This window comes from Balaenoptera ricei, chromosome X (genome assembly GCF_028023285.1).
Source record: "Balaenoptera ricei isolate mBalRic1 chromosome X, mBalRic1.hap2, whole genome shotgun sequence".
Classification (NCBI taxonomy): Eukaryota; Metazoa; Chordata; class Mammalia; order Artiodactyla; family Balaenopteridae; genus Balaenoptera; species Balaenoptera ricei.
This window is the reverse complement of record NC_082660.1, coordinates 1,162,375-1,186,925: the sequence shown is the minus strand read 5'-3', so window position 1 is coordinate 1,186,925 and position 24,551 is coordinate 1,162,375. Positions and strand designations below refer to the sequence as shown.

The 24,551-nt window shown below is 55.2% G+C and overlaps 1 protein-coding gene across 2 annotated transcripts; it reads right to left on the bottom strand.

Annotated features, from left to right (window-relative positions):
• Positions 1-1,386: 1,386 nt before the first annotated feature.
• Positions 1,387-10,714, bottom strand: AKAP17A (A-kinase anchoring protein 17A). 2 transcript variants are annotated; one of them, XM_059911902.1, is made up of 6 exons: positions 10,554-10,714; positions 8,154-8,931; positions 7,369-7,517; positions 4,078-4,318; positions 2,361-3,340; positions 1,387-2,124 (listed from the first exon to the last, which is right to left on the bottom strand). In XM_059911902.1, the coding sequence occupies exons 2-6, from the start codon at positions 8,913-8,915 to the stop codon at positions 2,100-2,102; spliced, it is 2,157 nt and encodes a 718-aa protein (XP_059767885.1). In that variant the 5' UTR covers positions 8,916-8,931; positions 10,554-10,714; the 3' UTR covers positions 1,387-2,099. The 2 variants fall into 2 exon arrangements, with proteins under 2 accessions (XP_059767885.1, XP_059767886.1); XM_059911903.1 differs by having other exon boundaries at positions 1,387-3,340.
• Between the last annotated feature and the right edge of the window lie 13,837 nt (positions 10,715-24,551).

The following is a 24,551-nucleotide window of genomic DNA, read 5'->3' as shown; positions in this document are numbered from 1 at the left end:
TCATGGCTTACGCCAAAACCTTCTTCTTCCCTGACACCCTTGGATGCTGTGTGTGTGTCTAGGAGACACATACATGTAACGGACATCTCTTTCCATCAAATTCCTTTCCTCCCCATTTACCACCAAACAGACTTCAGGACAAGGAAAATTATCAAGGTACAGAAGGGCACTGCAAACGACCAAGGAGCCAGTTCTCCAAGGAGACGTGACAATCCTTAACTTGTACGCAACTAACAACACAGCGTCAAACACAAAAGGCAGAAACGGAAAGGCCTTTGAGGAGAAAAAGATGCATCTGCTGCTACGGTTGGAGATGTCAATGCCATCCCCCTCTCAGGAACTGACAGATCCAACAGGTGGAGGACCAGTCAGTAAGGGACGATTGGCCTGGGCAGCATTTATCACGCCTCCGCCTTCTGCCGCGTAGCTCAGTGGTGTTGGAGGTGGAAGATGCATGATCAGTGGAACAGGTTTAGAATTCAGATGCCTGACTCTCGTCCACAGCGATACCTCCCCTACCTCAGAGATGCCCCCTGATCTGACTCTCCCTCACTTCAGAGAAACCTCCTCTGACCTCACGGAGTTCTCCCTTGACTTCAGAGACCTCCCCTACATACACACACAACGCCACGTGGCCTGCTCCTCATTCCTGTACTTGCTCCTTCAAGATCCCCATGTTTCAGGGGGCCTGTCTCACCCAGCAACATATCCTGGGCACCCAGAGTGACACCCAGTCCCCCGACCTTCTCAGAGCTGCTGATGGGGCAAAAAACACTCCATGCCAGGCTGCAGGAATCCTGACACAGCTGCCCGCGTGCATCTCCGAGAGGCATCTCCAATCACTGGGCATCTGAGCACGTCCTGCACCCACACCTCGGCTGGTGACAGACCAGACCAATGCCAGCGCAGAAAAGGAAAGTGGAAGTCTGTTGTGCCGGCCTGAGATTTTGACGATGATGTGACTAGGGTGGAAAAGGCATATAATTGCCCTCCACGTGCTGATAAGATCTGGGTTTGACTTAAACACAGACAGACGGAGGGATCACTTGCAGCTCGGGGTCCCAACAGGGGCACTGACACCTACCTGCTACATCAACTCAAGGTGAGAAGAGAACCACTTTCTTTAAATCTTTTTTTTTTTTTTTTAATGGCACTGTAGCTTTAAAGACTGCTTCTGTGAACTTGCTAAACTTTTATGTTCCTGGTACACAAATCAAATGAGTCCCAGGACGCGTGTTCTCCTCCAGGGGGTTATTTTACAATAGTCACAGCATGTGAAATGAATCTTTAGAAATTGGCGATTTCAAATATGCCAAATTACGCTCAGGTCAGTGAAGTAGCCCAAAGAACTTAAGAAAGAAAACACATAAGTATGGGAAACATTAGTTCATTGGAAAAGGATTTTATTTCACCATAAAAACGCAAACTGGAATAAACACCATCTCTCCTAAGGCGGACGATACAGCTATCTTTAAGGATTTCTGAGCTTCACTCAGAGAAGCCAACGACTATAAAATTTAACATGTTTGCAGCATTAAATCTGAAACGTTCCAAGTAAAAATAATTTAGCAAAACGGTTTCTTAAAAAAAACCACACAGGCTAACCTTGACTAGGAACCAAAACTAACTTTCATCAACCTTTTTTTTTTTTTACGCTGAATTACTTGAATTTGTAAAAAAGTGAGTGTCTGGGACCCTCCGCACCACTTCCGCACCTGCCCACACCTAGAAAGATGGCACATCTGAGTTTCCGTGTTGCAGAACGTACAGCTTCCCCGCCGATGACTTATATGCACCAGAGCCATTTTCCTTTGGCATCCCACCCAAACTCTGTTCCCAATCCGTTGAACTTACAAATGAGGGAAAAAACCAAAAAACAAAAAAACACCCGCAGGGCGAGACTTCCTCGTTTCCACGCCCCGTGGGGCTGCGGCCGCCACACTGGACAGTCCGTCCCCGAGACGCGACAGGCGGCTCCCGTGAAGTGAGTACGAGAGGCGTCTCCGAGCAGGTGCAGGGATTCGGCGCTGCCAGCCTGTGTGCCCGGGGCGGGGTGGTCTGCAATTCTCACGGCGGGCGGCCTACGTGCTCCTCCTGATTCAGAGAGGGCTGCTGACGTTAAAGCTATTGGATCAACAGTTTTAAGGGAAACGAAAGCTCGTGACCGGGGACGATGCCTCTGAACTAGACCCACGGCCACGAAGGAGAGGAGGCTGGAGGCGCTGCCTTCCTCACCAGGGGGCTCCCTGGGTGTGCTGGGGGGGGGGGGGGGCGTGGGGGCGTGGGGGCAGCGAGTTGCAGGACGTGCGCTCCCCCGTCCTGGTCCTCCGGGACGGCTGCCTGGGCCCTCCGTGCATTACCTGTTCCAGGTGCTGCGGTGCCGGCTGGGGGAGCCCGAGCGCGACCTCTCGCTGCGCCGGTGGCGGCTGCGCTTCCTGCCCGAGCTGCCCCTGCGGTCCCGGTCCCGGCTCCTCTCCCGCCGGCCGTGCCGGTCTCCGCTGTGGGACCTCCGCGACCGGCCGTGCTCGTGCTCGTGCTCGTGCTCGCGCTCGCGCTCGGGGCTGGCGCTGCGCCGGCGGGGGCTGCCGTCCTGGTGCGAGCGCTTCCGGTGCGGCCGCCGCTCCTTGTGCGGCCTCGCGTCCTCCCGGCTGCCCGCCCGCCGCGGCCGGCTGCGCTCCCGCTTGGGCCTGTCGTCGCTGCCCCGGTCCCCGCTGGCCCGGCCGCGGCCCCCGCTGGGCTCGCGGTTGCACTTGTCTTGCTCGGAGCGCGCGTCCTTCCTGGGCGCGCTCTGCTCGCAGGCGGCGGGCGCGGCCTTCGGCTGCTGGTTGTTGTCGGGGATGCAGGCGAGGACGCCGGGGCACCTCTTCTCGGCGGGGCCGGAGGGGCCGTCGTCGGCGGCGACCCGGCGAGCCCGCTGCCCCTCCTTGCTCGCGGCCTCCTCCTCCGCGGCGCTCCCGTTCACGCTCTGGGCGGGGCCGGGGCCGGGGGCGGGGCCGGCGGCCGGCGGCCGGGGCGGGGCCTCCCGGGGGCCGCAGGGCGGGGGCGGGGCGGCGCCCGCGCAGCCGGCCGACACGGTGTGCAGCATGTCCAGCACGGGCTGCAGCAGGTGGGCGTGCGAGGCGCCCGGCTCGGCGGGCGCGCGGGGCCCGTCCGCCTTCTTGCTGAGCAAGATGCTGAGCAGGCGCTCCCGCAGCTCGCGCTCCCGGCGCTGCAGGCCCAGCGCGCGCTCCTTCTCCTCCTCCACGCGCCGCAGCTCCGCCTCCTGCAGCCGCCGGCGCTCCTCCTGCTGCTGCAGCCGCAGCGTCTCCTCCTGCTGCTCCTGCGCCCGCAGCTTCACGGCCTGCGGGACAGAGGGGGCCGCGCCTGAGCTGGGCTCTGAGCCCGCACGGACGCTCCGAGGCCGCGCGGCTCTGCAGGCGGACGGCCTGGGGGGCCTGGGGAACCGGGCCGGCGGGCGGGCGGGTGGCCGGCTGGAGCCTGGCCCGCCCCACCTGACCTGACCACGCCCGCGCGTCCTGCCCAGCCGGGAGAGGAAAGCCCTGGCCAAGCTCCTCGCCGCAGCCCCGGGGCGGGCCTTCTGCGCGGGCCGGGCCCCTCCGGCTGGCGGACGGGGCCTGCTGTCGGTGCGAAGGTCGCCGGCCACGGGGAGCTGAGATTACGGCGCGGAGGCGCGGGGCCGGGCCTGCTCAGGGTCTTCAATATTCACCATGAAACAAGAACACGCTGCCACAGGTCTCAGCGCGCCCGCCACGCTCCTTCCCGCGGACTGATCACAACTGTAACCAGACAACAGGTTAGGGTCGCCCCGCGCCTCACTCCGCGGCCCGCCTGAGCACCACGAGCGCCCAGCAAGGTCCGTCCATGCCCCCGGCCCGGCTCACGGGAGTTACCGGCCTGGCCTCCAGCAGGAGCAGCGGGGGGAACCGGGAGGGCCGTCCGCACAGCGCCGCTGAGACCCGTCAGCTCTGCAGCTGCGGACCGAGGGGGCACGGCCCGGCTCCAGGCGCCTGGCTTCCCGGGGCCCCGGCGAGGACCGCGCATCTTCCGGCCTCCGCCCCGACCCCCGGCAGGCGGTACCTTGGCGCGGCTCAGCAGCTCGGTGACGAGCCGGAGCGACTGCAGATTGCGCTGGGCCAGCAGCAGCTTGCGCTCCTCCAGCCGGATCTTCTCCTGCAGCTTCCGCTGCGCCTCCGCCTGCAGCTTCTCCAGCTGCTTCTGGCTGCGGCGCAGCTCGCGGTCCCGCTGCTTCTGCTCGCGCCTGCGCAGCTTCTCCTCCCGCTTCCTCTCGCGCTCCTGCGCCTCCAGCTCCTTCTGCTTCCTGCGCGAGCGACACACACGGGGCTCCGTGAGGCCCGCGGGCCGCGCGGGGAAGGGGGCCCCGGGACGGCGATCGCGGGACTCATCATCTCAGCGCTTTATCCCCGGAGAAAGCTCAGCCGCATCCGAGGACCCGAGGAGCGCGGGGCACAAGGGGTGAGAGTTTCCGGCGCCGTCCGAGGGAGAGTCTCGCTGAGTGCGACCCCAGCCCGGAAACGTGAAGAAAGGGACGGCCGGCCGGGGAGGACGCGTCGGAAGCTGAGTTTTGAACAAGATGCACCGGGCTGGTGGAGGGGCGACGACAGACGGACGGGGAAAGGGCTGCGGCAGCGGCGCGGAGCGCGGGGAGACGACGCCCCTCCGCCGGCCGCACGCACCCCGAGCACAGAGCCAGCGTGCTGGACCGGCCCCAGTCCCAGTGGCAGCGGAGACACCCGGCCCGGGCTTTCACACCCCGGGAACCCGTGGGCCCTGAGCGGGAGGGAATCAGCAACGTACACGGCCGCAGGAAGGTTCCGGAAGCAGCGAGCTAAGGGCAAGACCAAACACGAGAGACTGTACTGCATGGCCTTTCATAGGAAGTGGTAGAAACGACAAAGGCAAGGGGACGCAAACCCGACCCGGTCTGCCCTGGGGTGTCCCCCGATCAAGGGGTCCCGAGAGCACGCACTGGGGACACCCTGCGAGGTCACTGCATACACACGCCCTGGAGACAGCGACTGTTCCATGAACACCCCCGCACCACACCCACCAGCCTAGACCCTAACAACATCCTTTCCTCGTTCGGAAATGAGGATGCCACCGAAAGCAGGATGGCTCCAGACCCCCAGGGAAGGTCTGAAGACCAACGGATGTCTCCACTCGGCACACCCGCATCTCCCTCGAGCTTTAAAGTTCGCCGAGTCGCCGGTGGGGCCGGCACAGCAGAGAGGCGAGGTCGCTCTGGGCAGGACCAGACACAGAAGAGACCCCTGAGGCCAGGAGGCAGACCGTCTGCAGAAGAGCCGACATCACTCCCAGGGCGCCAGGCCCGGACGAGGAGGCGGGAGGACCCAAGCTCACCCGGACACGGAGGAGGGGGGCGGGCTGGGCACCGAGGCCGGGCTAACGCGGGGAAGCAGGACAGCTCGAGGGTGCCGGTGTCCAGGAGGCCACACACACCTGAAGGTCTCCCGCAGCAGGTGTCCGTCAAGAGCTGCGGGTCCTAGCGGCCTCACGGGCCTCAAGTGACCACAGCCCTCAAGCGTGGAGCTCATGGCCCACGACCTGCCACGACCAGGAACGTGACCGCTGCTGGCCGGCTGCACTCCGTTCCTTATGAACACCAGAGGACCCAGACACGCCCGCCCGTGATGGGGCGCAGACGCCGAGGCTCCGCCCCACAGCCCTGCCCACCAGAGCGCACCCTGGGCGCCTCCCGGGCCCACCGCTCGTCCCAGGCCAGGCCTGCCCCCTCCGCGGCCACAGCCGGGGCGCCGCCCTGCGGCTGTGTGCCCGGGTCCTCGCCAGGACGTATCCTGCTCTCTGTCCTCAAAGGCCACTCTCAGCCCCGGGTCCCCGCCCGCTTTTCCTGCCATTAAGGTCAAGCAAACTGCCTTTAACGAGACCTCAGAGCTGCTGTCAGGAAGGCCGTGGGGTAACTTCTACGCCCCCCAGCTCGGGGGCCTGTGGTCACGGTCTAGCCTGGAAGAGGCAGGACAAGGCCCGTTTGGGACAAGGGCGAGTGGGTGGTCCGCACGCCACTGGCGCTTCCCGGTTCTGCCTGAGGGGGCCGTGCTGGCGCCGCGGCCCGGTTCAGTGCGCGATCCAAACCGTCCCTGCCAAGGGCCGCCTCCTGAGGACAGCCACGCCGCGAGCACGGCCTACACTCCCCGGGCGCCCGTTCCTCTCTCTGCACCGACGGCCTCACTCCGGGGCTCCTGGCCCCCGACCAACGGCCACACGCTCGCCCCTGCCCAGCCACCCCCGCCTCCCCGCGGGAGCCACGTGGGGCTGAGCGGAGAACAGCGGCGGCGTGCGGACCCGCCACCCTGGAGCTGGGTTCCGGTGCAGACAAAGGAACTGCTACCCGCCGAGACATCTCAGCATCTGTGTTACTGCTATCGGTGAAGAAGGGAAAACAAAACAGGAACCCGACAGCCGGGGCAAGAGCTAAGTCAATTCAGCCAACAGGTAAACACTGGTGAGCAATGAACTGCCCAGATCACGCACGCCTAAGACTGAACAACACTCTGCAAAACACACGAAACCTTGACTGTAACACACACACACACACACGCTGCAAAGAAACAACAAGCGCACAGCAGCCGTGATGGACCAAGAAGAATCTCTCCTTGTTTTCCAAAATGCAGGTAGTATCGTTGGTCAGGTTGCTTTTATAAGTCACAAAGTAAAAGATAAAAGGGGGAAAGGTCGTCCCCCGAGTTTGCCTTTAGACGCGTGAACCTCAGTTACTCTACAGACCCACTGTATGAGGCATTTTTGTTAAAACCCGCGAGCGTCATCAGCTCTATACTTCACTTAAAAGCAGCTTCAGCCTGAACGCAAAAACCTGCAGAACAGCCAAGATTCCGTGCCTGTGTCGGCAGGACCCGCGCATGGCGCTCAGGGAGGCTCGGAGGGAAAGGCCCGTGCGGGGAACGGGGCAGGGGCCACGCGGGAGGCGGGCGGCGATCTCCGGGGAGGGGGCGGGGGGCGCACCTGCCCGCGGGGTCTCCGGCTGCCGCCCGCGCCCGAGCCCGCAGATGCGCCCGCAGACGCGCACACAGACGCGCCCCCGCGCACAGATGCCACACAGAGGCACCCACGCCCGCAGATGCGCACAGATGCGCCCGAGCCCGCAGATGCGCACACAGACGCGCCCGCAGACGCGCGCACAGACGCGCCCCCGCGCACAGCTGCCACACAGAGGCACCCACGCCCGCAGATGCGCACAGATGCGCACACAGACGCGCCCGAGCCCGCAGACGCATGCGCACACGGCGGCCGGGCGGGCGCTCCCGGGGTGGGGCGGGGCGAGGCCCGGCCCGGCCCGGCCCGGGCAGGACGCACCTCTCCTCGGCCCTCTGCCTCTCCTCCGCCTCCTTCTCCCGGCGCTTCTGCTCCTCCCGCTGCTGCTCCAGCTCCTGAAGCTTCTGCCGCTCGAGCTGCCGTTTCTTGATGGAGGCGTCGCTCAGGTGTTTGGTCGAATCGAAAGAAACCTTCCGAGGGAGAACGGGGCGGGTTGGGGCGGGTTGGGGTGGGGTCGGGCGACCCGAGAGCCTCCCTGACGGTGGCAGCCCCGCCCGCCCGCGTGAGGCCGGCTCCCCCAGACCCACCGCAGGGAAGGGGCTCCCGGACGCCCTCCCGCTGAGTGCCCGCGGGCCCCGAGCCTCACAGCGCTCGGGACCCGACTCCTCCCGAGGGAAGGGGACCACAAACTAGAGGGACACCCCCGCACCCGTGCCACTGCTCCGGGTCACTCCTCCTCCCGGGAAGCCCCGCGTCCGGCCCCGCAGCCAGGCGGCCGCGCCTCCACCGCCCAGGCGCCCGAGCCGCCCGGCACGAGGCACAGCGCACGGCCGTAAAAGGGCCGTCGCCTCGTCTCAGGGACGTGTGGGGGCCTGCGGTGCGCCGGCCGGGCCCGGCTGGAGCTCCTTCCAGGGCGTGCCCGCCCGTCCCCCCCGCGGCCACGGGAAGACGCTGGGCTCCCTCACGCCTCCCTGAAGACGCAGCTTCCGTGAGAAGAACGGGGCCGCCCGCTCCCCTCCCCGCGCCTGACGTCCTGCAGGACGCGGGCCTGCCGCTGGGGCCTATCCCCCGGGGCCCCGCCCGCGCCCCCGGGACCCCGCGCGCACCTTGATGTTGCAGGCCACGGCCTTGCCGTCCTCGCCCTTGTACATGAGCTTCATGCCGCGCAGGGCGCTCATGGCCTGGATGAAGCCCGCGTACTCGCGGTACTGCACGTAGGCCTCGAAGTTCAGGTGGCCCCCGAAGCTGAAGGTGTGGAAGTTGCGGCCCGTCATCTCCTCGCGGTAGGGGTCCAGCATGGGGATGTCCACGTTGCGGATCTCCCCGAAGCGCTCGAACACCCGCACCAGCACCCCCTCGCTGGGCTTCTCGGAGCCCGACGCCTTCGGGGCGAACCACTTACAGGGCAGCCCCTCCAGGTGGATGGTGTCGGGCCGCTCGCCCGGCAGCGTCTCGTTCATGTCCTTGGCGTCCCGGAAGAAGGAGTCCCAGTCGTGGCGGGTGGGGAAGTCGATCTTGAACTCGGCGGCGCGCACCTTGAGGATGTCGGAGAAGCCGCTGAGCTTGATGGTCTTGCCGTCCAGGCAGGCCAGGAAGGACCTGACCAGGCTCTTGTTCTCCACCTCGCCCTCGAAGCGGATGAAGTCCATGGTGCTCTTGGAGATGCGCAGCGTGGAGAACTGGTGGTTGTGCACCATGCCCTTCAGGCGCTCCATCACCTCCCAGTTGGAGATGGACTTGCCCGGCTGCTTCAGCTGCGGGAGCGCCACGCTGATGGTCATCTTCGTGATGGGCTTCAGGTACAGGCCGTAGGGAGGGCACAGCTCCACCGCCTCGGACGTGTCGTGCACGATGGTAGCCGCAGCCATAGCCGGGACCTCAGGCCTGAAAAACACGCGCGCGAGGGGTCAGGGCCGGGCACCGGGGCGAGGTGTCCCAGGCTGGCCGGTGCCGCGGGCCCAGCGCAGGGAGGCAAGTCTGCTCTCTGTACGTCAGGCACACGGGCCTCTACGTAGGGAAAGGCCCTCAGCCCGAGACGCTGGCGCTTTTAATGAGATTACACTAAAGCAGGGGAGAAAACGGGCCGACAAAACGTTTAGGCACAGCTGGCAGCCCGACTCCTCCAGCAGCGCTACCTGCCCCCAGTACCCAGAGGCAGCTCTCCTGGGGCCAGGGCGGCGGGAGCCCAGCTCGGCGGGGTCGGTCGCTGCCCTCAGCGTACACGGGGCAGGCCGGCTCCACCCGCCACCTCCACCAGAAGGTGCAGACACCTCACGGGGGAGGGAAGGGACGGCCCAGGACAGGCATCTGGGAGCCTCTGTGGAGGAGGCGGCCCTGTGTTTCCACGGAAGAAACAGGAAGGAAGTTTCAGGCTGAAAAAAACAGCCAAGGGCCATCGACTTCAATTTCCCCACTGTGGGCAGAGGCACCCTCTCTGTGCCCAAATAAAGCATAAAAGTGACAGGGCCTTTCGGAAACCGGGGGGGGGGGGGCCCTCCTCCCCCAGCTCTTCCCTCCTGGTGGGACAAGTGCCTGCTTCCAGAAAGCCAGGCCGCAGCAGCGCTGAGCCTGACCCAGACCCACGGACACCAAGCCCTACAGGTGGCGGCCTCAGCCGGCCTGCCCGCCCACCCGCTAGCTCTCGGAGCTCCCTCCCCAGATCCAGGAGGAACCCAAGGGGTGCGGGCCTCCCAGCTGGAGGGAAGAGCCACGTGGCAGGGTCAGGGGCACCGCAGAGGGACTCTGGCCTGGGCTGAGACCTGTGACTCCCCCCTCCACAAGACCCCAAAGACCGCAGGGAGGGCCCAAACCAGAGCCCTGGGACACCCACGACCCCTCCCCCGCCTGCCTGCCGGGAGCCCTGGTACTCCCAGCTTCCCTGGTCGCCTGGCTTCTCCTGCATCCTGGGCGCGACCCCCAGCCCCTTCGCTGCCCTGATACCACCAGGTGCCCCTACGCGGTCCCAAGGACCTCCAGCCCCTCCAACTGCCCCCCCCGTCCCCCAGTTCCCGCCTTCCCTGTCTCGGGCCGCTGCCTGTGGTCCCGGACACCCCCGCCAACCCCATTAACCTCGGAACCCCCAGCCCCCCGGCCCCGCCTCCTTACCTCTCTGGCACCGGCCCTGCCCTCCCCCCCGCCCCCCCCCGGGGACCAGTGGCCTCCTGGGAACGCCCGTCTCCCTGGCCGCCTTTGGCTCCTCTCCCAGCCCCCGGTGTCCTCGGCCCCAAGATCCCCGCAGACCTCGGCCCCTGCTACCTCGTCACCCCAGGTCCCCCGCCCCCGGCTCCTCACAGACCTCGGCCCTCGATTCCCCGACTCCAGGTCCCCAGGCCTACGACCCCCGCCCCCTGGCCGCCCGCAGACTCCCGACCTCTGGGTCCCCCGCCCCTGGGTCCCCGTTCCCGAGAGCTCCGCAGACCCCGGCCCTCTGATACCACGGCCACTGGGTCCCCGCCCCCAGACCCCCGCCCGGCTCGCGGGCGGAGGCGGCTGCGGACGGCGCTCACCGGCGCGGGGTTCCGCTTGCGTCCCAGGCCGCCGCCGCCCTGGCCCCAGCTCTCCGCGGGCCCCCGACGACCCTGGCAGGCGCGGCCTCCCCGCCCGGCGTCGCGACCGTCCACCGGAGGCACCCCCAACGCGACCCGCCGCCGCCGCCGCCGCCGTCGCCCGCCCCTGTGACGCATCTCCGCTTCCGGCGCCGGGGCCCGCGGAAGCGGCCGCGCGGCGGCTCCCTGTTTCTCCTCCAGGCCCTGGTCCCGCCCCCAGAGGCGGGACTTCCGGAGACGAGGGGGTGGTGCCGGCCGGGGCCTCCCCTCCCCCCTCCCGGGCTTTGCACTGCTCATGCGCGAGCCCACCCCGCCCCCAGGCCGCTACCTGTGTTCACGTCCAGGCGGAGGCCGCACCTGGGGCAGGAGTGTGAGGCCACCTGACTTAGGACCGGGACCAGGTGTTTGGGCCTAAATTACTATTATAATTATGCATCGCACATAATATATAGTATAATTTCATTATAAACTATTATCTAATTACATATTGATTATTGTATTATAGGAATTGATTCGTTGCATAACGTTATTATATTATAAGGTAATTACATCTACATATGTAATACAATGTTAGTGTAAACATATATTATTTTTACATTTTGAATGTTTTACATTTTAACATTTATTTTTCTATAATATTTATTTTTAATAATATCTGAAAATGACACAAATTACATACCGATTATTTTTAATTACTTGACATATACTTTATGTATTTTATCATTTTAAGGTGAAGCCTAATAATATCTAAAATTTAACTGTAAATAAGTAATAATATGCTTTAGGCGTTATACATAACATATTTCATATGTAATGAACTTTTGCATAACTTTACATGTTACATATAATTTATGCACAATAATATACATATAATTTTATGATATAAATTAACAAATGACAATTTATTAAGCTCCCACTTTATGCCAGGCGCTGCACAAGTCATGTGATTCTGAGGCCCCAAATATGTCACAAGTCCCCACATTGAAAATTCAGGGTTGGGGGCTTCCCTGGTGGTGCAGTGGTTAAGAATCCGCCTGCCAATGCAAGGGAAACGGGTTCGAGCCCTGACCTGGGAAGATCCCACATGCGGCGGAGCAACTAAGCCCGTGCGCCACAGCTACTGAGCCTGCGCTCTAGAGCCCGTGAGTCACAACTACTGAGCCTGCGCTCTAGAGCCCATGAGCCGCAATTACTGAGCCCGCGCGCCACAACTACTGAAGTCCGCGCGCCTAGAGCCAGTGCGCAGCAACGAAGACCCAACACAGCCAAAAATAAAAATAAATAAGTAAATAAATTTATTAAAAAAAAAAAACCCAGGGTCGGAGAACAAGAGCACAGACCCTCTGTTTTTCAACACGGAAAGTGCCAAAGCATTTGCTTCAGAAGGGGCGAGGGTGGGTAACTCCACCCTATGTCAGGTGGAGTTTTGAAAAGAGGCTCCTGGGTATTTGCTGGGTATCTGCTATGGGTGAGATATGTAGTCGAATTAAATGCTACCCATATAGTCAAATATGATCATGACATCCACCTGACAAGGAGGAAACGGAGGCTCCAGGGTCCCCCAAGGTAAGAGGGTCCCTCTTTGAACACAGGCAGGCTTCTCAGTGGGGTATATGCATCTTTTCTGTTTTCTTTTGTCTTCTTCTTCTGGAGAACATAAAGGTGTTTGGTGTTCCCTTGAAAGCCGTTCTCCCAAAGGCTGCTTGCATGTGGATGGCTTGCTTATTTCCCTGGAGAACTGTTAAATTTGGAAACTGCTTCTCCGCTGTGTTCTACCAAGCAATTTGCAAAGTGAATTAAGAAATGAGGTATTCACTTCTTTGGAAGCGGCAAGACTAAGAAAGGATTGTAATAATTTGGGAAATGTTCAAGGAAAATCCTTTTACAATTTTGAGCAAAACGTTCCTTCAGGGGATATACCCCAGAAACAAAGAAACAAAGTTCCCAATTACCTGTAGCCCTAATCCTTTGTCCTGGCGTGATATATGCGTGGGTATATAAATCACTCTCGTTGAGCGTGACGGGGACGGGGGATCGGATGAGATCTCGCTCCCAGGATTATATGGCAATGGTGAAGGAATTGTGTGGTTGTAATTAAAGTCTATAATCCACTGATTCAAGCTAATGGAAGGAGAGATTATTCTGGATGGGCCTGACCTAATCAGGTGTCGGAGTCAGGGCTAAGCCGTCGGAGAGCTTTGAAACAACAGAGGAACTGCCTGCTTGCCTCGAGGAAGCAAACTGCCTGGTGGAAAAAGACCACTTGGCCGGGATTGGCAGGTGGCTTCTGGGAGATGACGGTCTTAATGCTCCAACACAAGAAACTGAAATTCTTCCAACAAGCACTGAGCTTTGAAGAGAGCCCCAAGCCCCCAGTGCGACCCCTAGCCCTGGCTGACAGCTTAATTTCAGCCCGGTGAACCCTTGAGCAGAGGACGCCATTAGTCCCTGCCTGGACTCCTGACTTAGGGAAACTGGGAGATGATAAACATGTGTTGTTTACAGCCTCTGCGTTTGGAGCCCTTTGTTACCCAGCCATATGTGACTGCTACATCTGGAATAAACATATGGATCCTCAGCCCTCCTTAATCACAGAAAAACATGCCTCTTTACCCCACACAGAAAATGACCTCCTCTCGTGCTTAAATAAGCAGTGATTTTCTTATCATCACTCGATTCAGTTTTTAGGACTGCTGTAACACATTACCCCAGACAGCACAGAAATGTACCCCCTTCAGACCAGAAGTCTGAAACCAAGGTGTGGGCTGGGTGGGTTCCTTCTGAGGGCTCCAAGGAAGGATCTGTCCCAGGTCTGTCTCCTGGCTTTGGGTGGTTTGCTGGCAATCTCCAGTGTCCCTTGGCTTGTGGCAGCCTCACTGCCATCTCTGCCTCTATCCTCAAAGGATCGTCCTCCCTCTGTGTGTGTGTCTCCATCTCTTTTTCTCATAAGGGCCCCGTTCACGTTAGATTAGACCCACCCTCCTCCACTGTGCCCTCATCTTAGAGTAACTAATTACAGCTGATACAGGGGTACTCAGGTTCATGCTGGATGTAGGCATTCAATGAGGCACTGCGAGAATTGAGAACAGTAAGCTGGACACCTGTTTCTGAACCCAGAGCTACTCCAGTTCTGGCTTCCATCTAGATTCAGATACTTCCCTCCAGGTTAGACACCTTCCCCCCTCTGTATCACTATTCCTTTCACTTTGAGCCATATCGAGGGACCCTGTTAATCCATTCCTACGAGAAAAGTGCCTGGTGTTAGTATGGGTATCTGTAAATGTATGTATATACGTATGCAGACATCTACCTATCTGGTCATCTATCCATCTACCTACGTATCCATCTGTTCATCCATCCATCCACCCACCCATCCATCCATTCATCTACCCATCTATCCATCCATCCATTGACCCATCCAGCCACTCATCCACCCACCCACCCATCCATCCATCCATCCACCTATCCATCTGTGTGTCCATTCACCCTCCACCCATCCACCTATTCGTCTGTCCATCACCCATTCATCCATGTACCCACCCACCCATCCATCCATTCATCTACCCATCTATCTATCCACTCATTGACCTATCTGTCCTTTCATCCAACAATCCATCCATCCATCCATCCAACCATTTGTCTGGCTATCCATCCATTCATCCACCTGTGTGTCCATTCATCTGTCCATTCAGCCTCCACACTCCATCTGTCTGTTTCTTCATCTGTCCATCCATCCATCCATTCATCCATCCATCCACTCATCCATTGGTCTACCCACCCACCCACTCATCAGCCTATCTGTCCACTCACCCATCCATCCACCCATCCTTCCATCCACCCACTCACCCACCTGTTCATCTGCCCATCGATCCGCCTACCCACCCAGCCATCCCTCTCTCCATCCACCTCACAGATCCATGCCTCTCAACACTTTATTCAAAACAACCCCTTTCCACCAGGTGGCGCACCCACCTCCTTAATGAACACTGGCGAGAGCTCCGCCATATTAATCCTCTGGTCTGGATGTGAAGCCAAAGTCTGAAGGGTCATCCATCCTCAGCAAAGGTATCAGTCCAGTCATTTCCCATGAACATTCCCCTATTTATGGAATCCACCTTCTGCCACTCAGTCTCCTATTAGATCATTTTTTATTTATTCCAGAACTTTCTACGCAATTTATCATGCCCTAAGCAGCACAATAAAAAGAAAAAGGCACACCACAATTGAAGACACTGCAGAAATGCACTCTCGCCTCTGCTGGTGTTGGTGGTACAAATTAGCCTGATGTTCAAAAATAAATTCAACAAAATCTATCAATTACCATTTTTAAAGTGCCCACATTCTCTTTGAGTCTTCAGTCTCAGTGTTGGTAATTCATCCTATAGAATTATTCCCCACAGATATACAAAAGTATATGTGTAAGTTCTGCATACGTGTGTGTGTGGCCACACACACACATATATGTAGTATGCATATATAATGTACATATGTGTGTATATACATATATATACGTGTGTGTGTGTGTATATATATATATATATATATATATATATATATATAGTCCCTGTAGGTATAAAAGACATATGTGCAATTAATGCTTCTGGCTGCATTAGGAGACCTGAAATTGGAAACAGCCCTAATGCACACACACAGGATGCTGAGTAAGCCGTTACAGCAACCCCTGTGCTGAGTCAGGCACAGATATACTCACCCACTCACTCGCTGAGTGTTACATGAAAACCTCATGCTGCAGACATGTTACACGCCCCCACTGTTGTGATGATACGGTGGTACTCAACGGTGACTTCAGACTGTGGAATCAGTAGTTTGGGGTGGGTGACCGCATCACTGTCGAAGATAGAGAAAGGGGATTAGGCTGGGATAAAGGACTCAGGGATTGATCAAGGGTGTCTGGTTGGATTACAGGGGTCAGGGGTGGTGGGATAAGAATGACTCTGAGGTCCCAGGCTCTGGCCACCGGGTGAGGTCAATGACATGCACTGAGGGGGAACCAACAGAAGAAGGCGCCGTTTGGAAGGGGAAGGAGGCAGGTGGGTCCAGGAGGGCTGACTTAGCTTGGAGGTGCCCGCAGCCTTAAGGGAGCTGTCCTGTAAACTCAGGAGCCCAGGGGGAGTCTAGAGCAGGAAAAACCATGATATTGGAGGTGCATCCCCGGTACAGGAGAAGATACTGGGCACAATCCAACCATCCATCCATCTATCCCCCAATTCATCCATCCATTTCATCCGTCCATCCATCCATCCATCCATCATCCATCCAGCCAGCCAGCCAGCCAGCCAGCCATCATCCATCCATCCATCCATCCATCATCCATCCATCCATCCATCCATCATCCATCCATCCTTCCATCCATCCATCCATCCATCCATCATCCATCCAGCCATCTACCCACCCATCCATACATCCATCAATCCATCCACCCATCCACCCATCCATCCATCCATCCATCCACCCATCCATCCATCCATCCATCCATCATCCATTCACCCATCCATCCATCCATCCATCCACCCACCCATCCATCCATCCATCCATCCATCATCCATCCATCCATCATCCATCCACCCATCCATCCATCCATCCACCCATCCATCCATCCATCCACCCACCCATCCATCCATCCATCCATCCATCATCCATCCACCCATCCATGCATGCATGCATCCATCCATCCATCCACCCATCCATCCATCCACCCATCCATCCATTCATCCAGCCATCCATCCATCCATCCATCCACCCATCCGTGCATGCACGCATCAATGTGTGACAATATCCACTAGGGAAACTCACCTGAGCCTCAGCATCCAGTATTTATTGGTACTCAACCACGGACAATCCATGTGGCTGTCCTTTAGTCTCCGGCCCCTTCCAGAGGTTCAGGATACTAATATTTGTAGTCTCCATCTTCTCCTGGAGTTTGGAACTGATATGGCATGTCCCAAAGTCCCCATCATAAATCGCATCGTTAAAGGGTCCAGCAGCCAAAGTCCCCAAGCAAACAAAGACACGCCTATGAAGCAGGACACTGCAGGGGCCTGGAGGTCACCTCTCAGGGGTAGAGGGCAAAGACAGGCCTGTCTTTGGGTCAGGTTAAGTCTTCACTACACACAAGCAAAGCACAGAAGTGCTACAATTTATGGCAGTGCTTTGAAGGAAGATGAGAAAGGGTGACATAAAGCCTGGGGAGGGCGAGTGTGGGTCCCCTCAGGAGAACAGGGCGAGAGCTTTAAGGGCAGTGCTGCAGGGCTTGTGGAAGGAAGTTGAAGGGAACGTGGCCTCCTGGTGCGGAGAGACGTCCTCTGCACAAGCCCAGACAGGAGTGGCCAAATGTCCTTATGGGACTTTCCCTGGGGGAGGTCACAGAGCCCTCCGGTGGGGTCCTCAGGACAACTAGATCCTGGCGGGTCCAGGAGAGGCTGAACCATACACCAGCCGTCAGCATCCAAGTGGAGGCTGCGGTTACATCTTGCTGCGTTAAGATGGATTTCATCTCCCAATCCCCTCCCCTATGTGGCCCATGACACAATCGCAGCCTATGTGGCCCAGGTGGCCCATCACACGATCGCAGAGAGACACACAGTGTTTCCTGGAGCAGAAGGTCAGTTTAGCAAGGGCCCTCCCTCCTCACTCTGTGCAAAGACGGACTATATTTTCAGGGTGGTTGTTCCCACTTTGTAGACATGAGTAAAGTGTCTTCATGCTTTGGTGCCTTCCCCATCATTTCTCGAGAGCGTTCCTTAAATCTCTACATTCTTTCCCCCCACCCAGATCTGCATAATTAGAGCTGGAATTTTTTTTTTTTTTTAGTAAACGGTACCAGCCTCACCTCTCCAAGTCTTTGGAAGGAAAGGTATTATGTGTGTGGTTCTCTCAGAGACTTTCTCCCACCGTCCCTTTCTCTTCCCCCGACTGCACTACACGTTAATCATCTGAGCTTGGGTTTGCAGATACAGAGACCTAAGGGGTGGTCGACAGGAGACAGACACCATCCCAGTCACTGGAAGTGGTCTGGAGGTGAGGTCACCAGGAGAGATGGTCCATGTCTAGCCCTGTTAATGATGAGATCACAAGAATCAAATACACTCCATGAGAAAGGACCCAGGGTACCACGATAGGTTATCTAAGGTTGCTAAGGAACAGGGGGGCGGGGAGATTTCATTGAAAACATAGCCTGATGAGAAAATGCTGCTTCCTGTGTTGCAGATTCTGGGAATTCATTAGCTGTTGATGTGCAAGTGATATTTTAAGGAGATATGTTATGGGGGGGTGGGGTCTTATATGTTATGTTGGGGGGGGGGTGTCTTATTTCCTGTGTGAGGAGGAGAAAATCAGATGTTGTGAAGATCAGAGCAGAGGGCAGTCTCAGAACAGGAGATAAAGATACAAATCTGAGATAAAGGAGAGTCCCTCCCTTCACAGAAATGGCGTCCTGAGGTCTGTCACCAACGTGTGGGCCTTCCCTTTCCTCTTTAGGGCAACAGGGGTGTAATTCAGAGCAGAGTGGAAGGTGTCTGGCCGGGATGAGCAGAGCCAGGAAGGAGCATGGTCTCCAGAGCCACCTGTGTACGGATGGCCAACTGGAAGTTTCCAGTGGCAGGTGACAGCTGGGGGTGGGGGAGGCCCAGGACTGTGGTCAAGAGGCCCCCAACAAGTGAGGGCTGTCAGACAGTCTCACAGACAGAACCCGGTCCCGAGAGGTCGGCGAGAGAAGGACTCATCCTTGGGGACCGGGCTCTCGCCTCCTGTAGCTGGACCCCGAGGGCGACGGGGGCAGTGGGTAAGCATTGTGTGGACTGAAAAAAATGCACAAGCTAAGAGTTGAGAATTGTGTTTTGTTTGGTGGACTTGCTGAGGACTTAAGTCCGGGAGGCAGCCTCTCAGATGGCTCTAAGGCACTGCTGCCAAGAGGTCAGGGAAGGGCCAGGGTACCTAGGGGTTTTTGCAACAAAGACCAGGTGGTGGGAACATTAAAAGATCACAGTTAATTAAAGAAAACCAGACATTTCAAGTGCATGAATTTAGCGCGTTTCTATGTATGGTAAGATGCAAGAGTCTGGGCTCATCAAAATCATTCCTTTGATGTGCACCTTAGCTATCTGGGGCCAGGATCCTGGTTTTCTCCATCCTGAGTCCCCCCCAGGGTGCACCGTTGGCAGTGGCTGTAGTGGCCTGATGGCCGCAACATCCTTTATTTACTGATATGACAGGCAATATTTTTCATTCACAGTTGCAAGGATCAAGAATCCCAGCGACCAGTGAACTGAACTAGGGTCCAATGTTAGAGCACTGGCCACCTTTGTCCTCTCCAGCCATCCATTCACCCACCCATCCACCCATCCAACCTCCCACCTACCCACTCATCCATCCATCCACCCATCCACCCATCCATCCACCAATCCACCCACACACCCACCCATCCAGCCACCCATCCACCCATCCATCCCTCCTTCCTACATTTCTACTGTCCCAACCTTGATGGATGAACGCTCATCAAAAAATATTCTCAAAGTCTCCTTCTTCACCCATCTCATCTTAGGTTGAGAGAATTGCCCGACTTGACAAAATTCTCTTGACCAAGGGACCATCAACCTCTCATAATGTTTAATTAACTTCACCTCATGGGTCCCATCCTTATTTAAAATGCTAACGTTTTGTTCCTTGTGGATTTTTGCATCAATTTTTATTGTTGTCAGTGATCACATGACATGAGCATCGTTACGCCGATGACTGAATTTGGGGCACGATGGTTCTATTTTGCCCCCCCAGAACGTGCAATCAGCAAACCCAGGGAAACTCTCACCAGTAGTGCTGGGTTTTTCCCCCCAACAGCTGGGTTGCCAGCCCCTCTCAGTCACCCAGGCTCGCTCAGAGGTGGGGCTTCGGTGACCGTTCAGCTCCCCATGGTGAGGGGTGGCTCGGGCCGGCTCTTCATTTCCTGCCTTCTTTCTGTTCCATTTTCACCTCATGGCTCACCAGGCATCCTGTGGCCACTGGGACACGACTGACATGCACAATTCCAGGGATGTTTAGAGCTGGAGAAAGCGTTGCCTGCCATGTCTCCCTTCTCCCTCTACCCACTGTGGCCAGGGCCACCACGCCCGGCTCTCTCCACAAACCAGCCAGTTTCCTAGCATTCGCTGTACCACCCGCTTGTCCCAGGCAGCTGCAGAAACGCAAGCTAGCTTTATGATTTTCTTCCTTGCACACGGAAAGCTGGGAGGGTAAGCTTAGCCTGGACGCAGGAACAATGGTATTTGCTCGATCTTCTTGTCTGCAGACCCAAACCTGAGCACCGCCTTCTCACTGGAAGGCTTGTCCACGGGAACTCAGCATCTTCCTGAAGCTCAGAAGAGCAAGCCTTTCTGGTAATGAACACCTCCCAACCTGGGCATGCAACAGACAGCAACCCCAAGCCAGCCTGTCTCTTCACCAAGGCAGCAGAAAGAACTCAGCCGCCTGCCCTGGTCCAACGTCCCATTTCAGCAAACGTCAGCATCGTGTTTCCCTGACACCTTCCAGTGGTGACTGCGTCCCCGGACACACACCACACGGTCTGCATCCCAGACAACAGCCTGTCTGTGGGACAGGTGTCCCCCCTGTGACCAAGCCTGGACCCCTCCCCAGTTTGTCACCCGAGCCCATTGCATTCCATTGGTGTCTACGCAAACCAACCGACGCCAGTAAATAAAAGCAGACAAGACTCCAACTCATAAGGCTGTGGATTCACTCATGCTGGTTGACCGAATGGCCGCCACTTCTGGGTCTGCGTTTTGGATGCAACGAGGAAAGGAAGAACAGAGACTCAGGACACAACACGCCACACGAGCTGGTCATAGGACCTGTTGGATTTTTGTAAATATTCGCAGGCTCATTCCCGGTGGTTCTATCACATGGACCACCTGCACGATCTTGCAACGTTCACTGGCCCAGTGACCATTTGCAGAAACGCTGGACGGTGGCCCGGGACGTATTAGGAGTGCACACAAGGGCCCTCCTTCCCCACCCTGGTCCCTAAGAAGCTTAATTTAAAACCAGGTATTTTTCTTTACTGCAGTGAACCACATAACATGTAACTCACTATTTAAAACGTACAACTCAGGGGCGTTTAGCACATTCACAGTGTTGTGTAACCACCACTTCTCTCTGGTTCCAGAACCTTCTAATCCCCCTAAGGGAGATCCCGTCCCCATGAACAGTCACTCCTCATCCCACTGCCCCAGCCCCTGGTAACCAGGAACCCACTTTCCAACTCTGTGGGTTTGTCTGTTCTAGAAACTTCTTATCAATGGAATCCCACACTGTGTGTCCTCCTGGGTCTGCTTCTCTCACGGAGCATCCTGTGTTCAAAGTTCATCCATGTTGTAGCCTGTGTCAGAGCTTCACTCCTTTTCATGGCTGAGTTTTCACCCCAAGGAAAGAAAACCAGTTATTTTTATTCTAAAGAGAGCGACAGGGCATTCTGCTGATTTTTTAACCTGGGTTTGTTTTCAGTAAATGTTCTGAGAACAGGTCACAGCTGAGAGCATCTGCCTGCACACTTTCAACTAGCATGTGCCCGTGGACCTGTGGGGCAGGATGGTACAATCTTTCCAGGTGTAGAAACCTGCCCAGTGCATTAACTATCACTGGGGTCTACCATGGGTTTCAGAGCTATCCCTCTAACCCCAAAAAAGAGAAAGGGCCCTGCTTAGGGATGGGAGCTGGGGAATTTTTAGGGACCAGATAGCGTTTGTGCTTTGTTTTGCATCTCTGCTTTTCTCTTGGGTCCTCCTGTGATCTGCTCCCTGCAGATGGGTTTTCTCCATTCTCCATGTGGAGCAAAGAGGCAGTCCCTCCACCTCTCAGCATACAAGGTTATCTCTTTGTGACGGTTACTGTTATGTGTCCATGTGGCTGGGCCACAGTGCCCAGATACGTGGCCAAATATTATCCTGGATGTTTCTCTGAAGCTATTTTGTGAGTGAGATGAACATTTACCTCAGTGGACTTGGAGTAAAGCAGACTGCCCTCCCCAATGTGGGTGGGCCTCATCTAATCAGTTGAAGGCCTCAAGCGAATGAAGACCCATCTTCCCTGAGCCAAAAAGGAATTCTGCCAGCAGATGGTCTCTGGGCTTCAGCTGCAACTTCAGCTCTTCCCTGGGGTCTTCAGCCTGAATATCTGAGACTTGCACCCTGACAATTGCGTGAGCCAGTTCCTTAAAATGAATCTCTCTCCATATCTATGCATCTGATTGGCCCAGTTCAAATCACGCGTCTCACTTCAGCATCTACCCTGCTGCCATGGGTAGGTGTAGCCAAAGGTCAAACCTCAGGCTGGGGCAGGATCCGGGAAAGGCCCTGTCAGGAGATGACAGGACAGCCCTGACTCTTCCTGCTCCTGGAGGTGGGGGCCAATCCCTGGTGTCACCCCGGTGAGCAGGGCCGCATCCTCGGAAAGTTTCACAGGCACCTCTGCTGGCCCCCCACCCCCTAATCCCGCCTCCTACCTGCTTGTGAGCAGAGACCCTGCCTGAAAGATGCAGACCCACAGGGAAACCAGAGAGCCGGGAAACCCGTACAGGATGAGTGGACGTTGTTCAGAAACACGGCAGCCCCCAGAGCACGTGCTCCTCCTGTAGATCCAGCCCAAAGATGGGGCACAGGTGGTCAGAGGTCCCCGCCTCTTGTCTAAGTGCGAGGGGAAGGGTGTCCTTGGGGCTGGAGTGATCAGAAAAGTCACGAGTCGGAAGGACCGCATGGAGAATTCTTAGCAGGCAAATTAAAATCTAGAGCCAGGGCAGTAAAGATGGGGGTCGTCTGCTATCAAATCCACCAGGAAGAGTCAAACTCTGGCGGAATACTGAGGTAAAAGGATTAAAAGATAATTTAATAGTGAATATATTATTACATGAATATGATATAACATATGTATGAGTTGCATGAATATATATAATGTATATGAATATATTATATATATGGTGTTTGTGTATATACACACATATGGTGTATACATAGCTTACATTATATATGTGCATGTCATATTTATTATTTCATGTCTATACACATAGTATTTTTGCAACATAAATTCCATGAAGAAAACCAATAAAGCAGAAACAATAATCAAAAAAATAAGAGATAAAAATATCCCTGTACTGAATACAGCCGTGCAAAGCAAAAGACCCCCTCCCCCAAGGGAAAAGAGACCCAGAAGTTCCTCTTGGTAATTTTTCTTAAATACTGAAGATAAAGAACATCGTCTAGTAACCAAGAAAAATAAACAGATTATTTATAGAAACGAATCCTCAGTCATCCCCAGAACCAGATACCCAAACATCTGAAGCACCAGGTCTCTCTAGATTTTTGTTTTTTTTGGGGGGGGGGGGCGGGGGGCAGGGGCTGTCTATCTAGTTTTGACAGGGAAAGGTTTTCCACCCCAAAATCCTATGCTGGAAAAGGTGTCATCTTGGAAGCATAAAATTGCAAGCACAATTCAAAGCATGCCCCTCATGTTCCCTTTTTGAAAAAAAAAAAAAAAAATCTCATAAAACTAACTCCAGCCAAAGAAGATAGGAATTGAAATCTAAAATTTTAAAGTGGAAAAGCTTTGGTACAAAATAATTGGCAGTTGGCCATAAAAAATAAAGAGCTTAATAAAAAGCATTTTAAATGTGTAATATATAAAAATATACAATGCATTGATATAATTACATTGTAATTAATAATTACTGGTAATGGAGTAATATTATACATATTAGTTGTTATGAACTAATATGAACATTATATATTTTTAACCTTTTTAAAATTGAAGTATAGTTAATTGACAATGCTGTGTTCATTTCCGGTGTACAGCAAAGTCATTCAGTTTAAATATATATATAGAATATAGTTCCCTGTGCTATACAGTAGGTCCTCGTTGTCTATTTTATATATAGTAGTGTGTATCTGTTAATTCCAAACTCCTAATTTAGAACACAATGTATTTTAAAAGTACAATATAGAAAACACTGAGTTTGAAATAAAAGATGTAAAATGTTTCAAGAAATATAGGATCTAGCTCTGGAATACCCGACTGTATTCTCATCCCACAGACTGGGGTCCACAGTGGACTGGGGTCCGCTTTTCATGATAATAATAATTTTTTAAAAACAGGATTCCATACAGTTACCTCTCACTGCAAATGCAACTATCAGCAGGGAAAGGTTGATGTTTGCAAAACACTGAAGTAATAATTCCTGAAAATAATTCAAGCAAGTGTAGCATGAGAAATAGAGGGTATGAAACAAAGTAATAATACTTTGAACAGTAAATGCAAAGATGTTCCAGTCTTGGACCCCAGACTGTTTATCTCCTTTCCTACCCCCAGTTTTCTCCAGTGGGCGTTCTTATTACAATTAGAAGAAAAGTGATTAAGAAAAACTGAAGCAGAGGCAGAAACAAGGAAATAAAAGTGAAGCCCGCATCAGGGAAAGAAAACGATTTTGGAAAAGCACAACTGATGTGAAAGTCTTAGAAAATGGCAACTATAATTAGAAAGAATCATTTTTTCCGTTTGTTGCTCCACATACTTGGAAAATACCACAAACTTTATACAGCTTCTTTTTTTATGCTTTTATTTTTTTTGTTTTTGTTTTTATTTTATACTGGAGTATAGATGATTGACAGTGTTGTGTTAGTTATACAAGTTTTTTTTTTTAAAGAATCTAAAAAAGAGTGGATATATGTTTTTGTATAACAGATTCACTTTGCTGTACACCTGAAACTAACACAACATTGTAAATGAATTATACCCCAATAAAAATTTTTAAAAAAATAGTTTTACAACTTCTAATGTAACACCATAGATCTTCCCTCCTGGCTTTATTATAGTAAATTAATATAGATACCCTTGTATTTCACTTTGATGACATAAAAGGATACACAACTCCTCCTTCCTTGTATTGAAGAACAGAGAGAA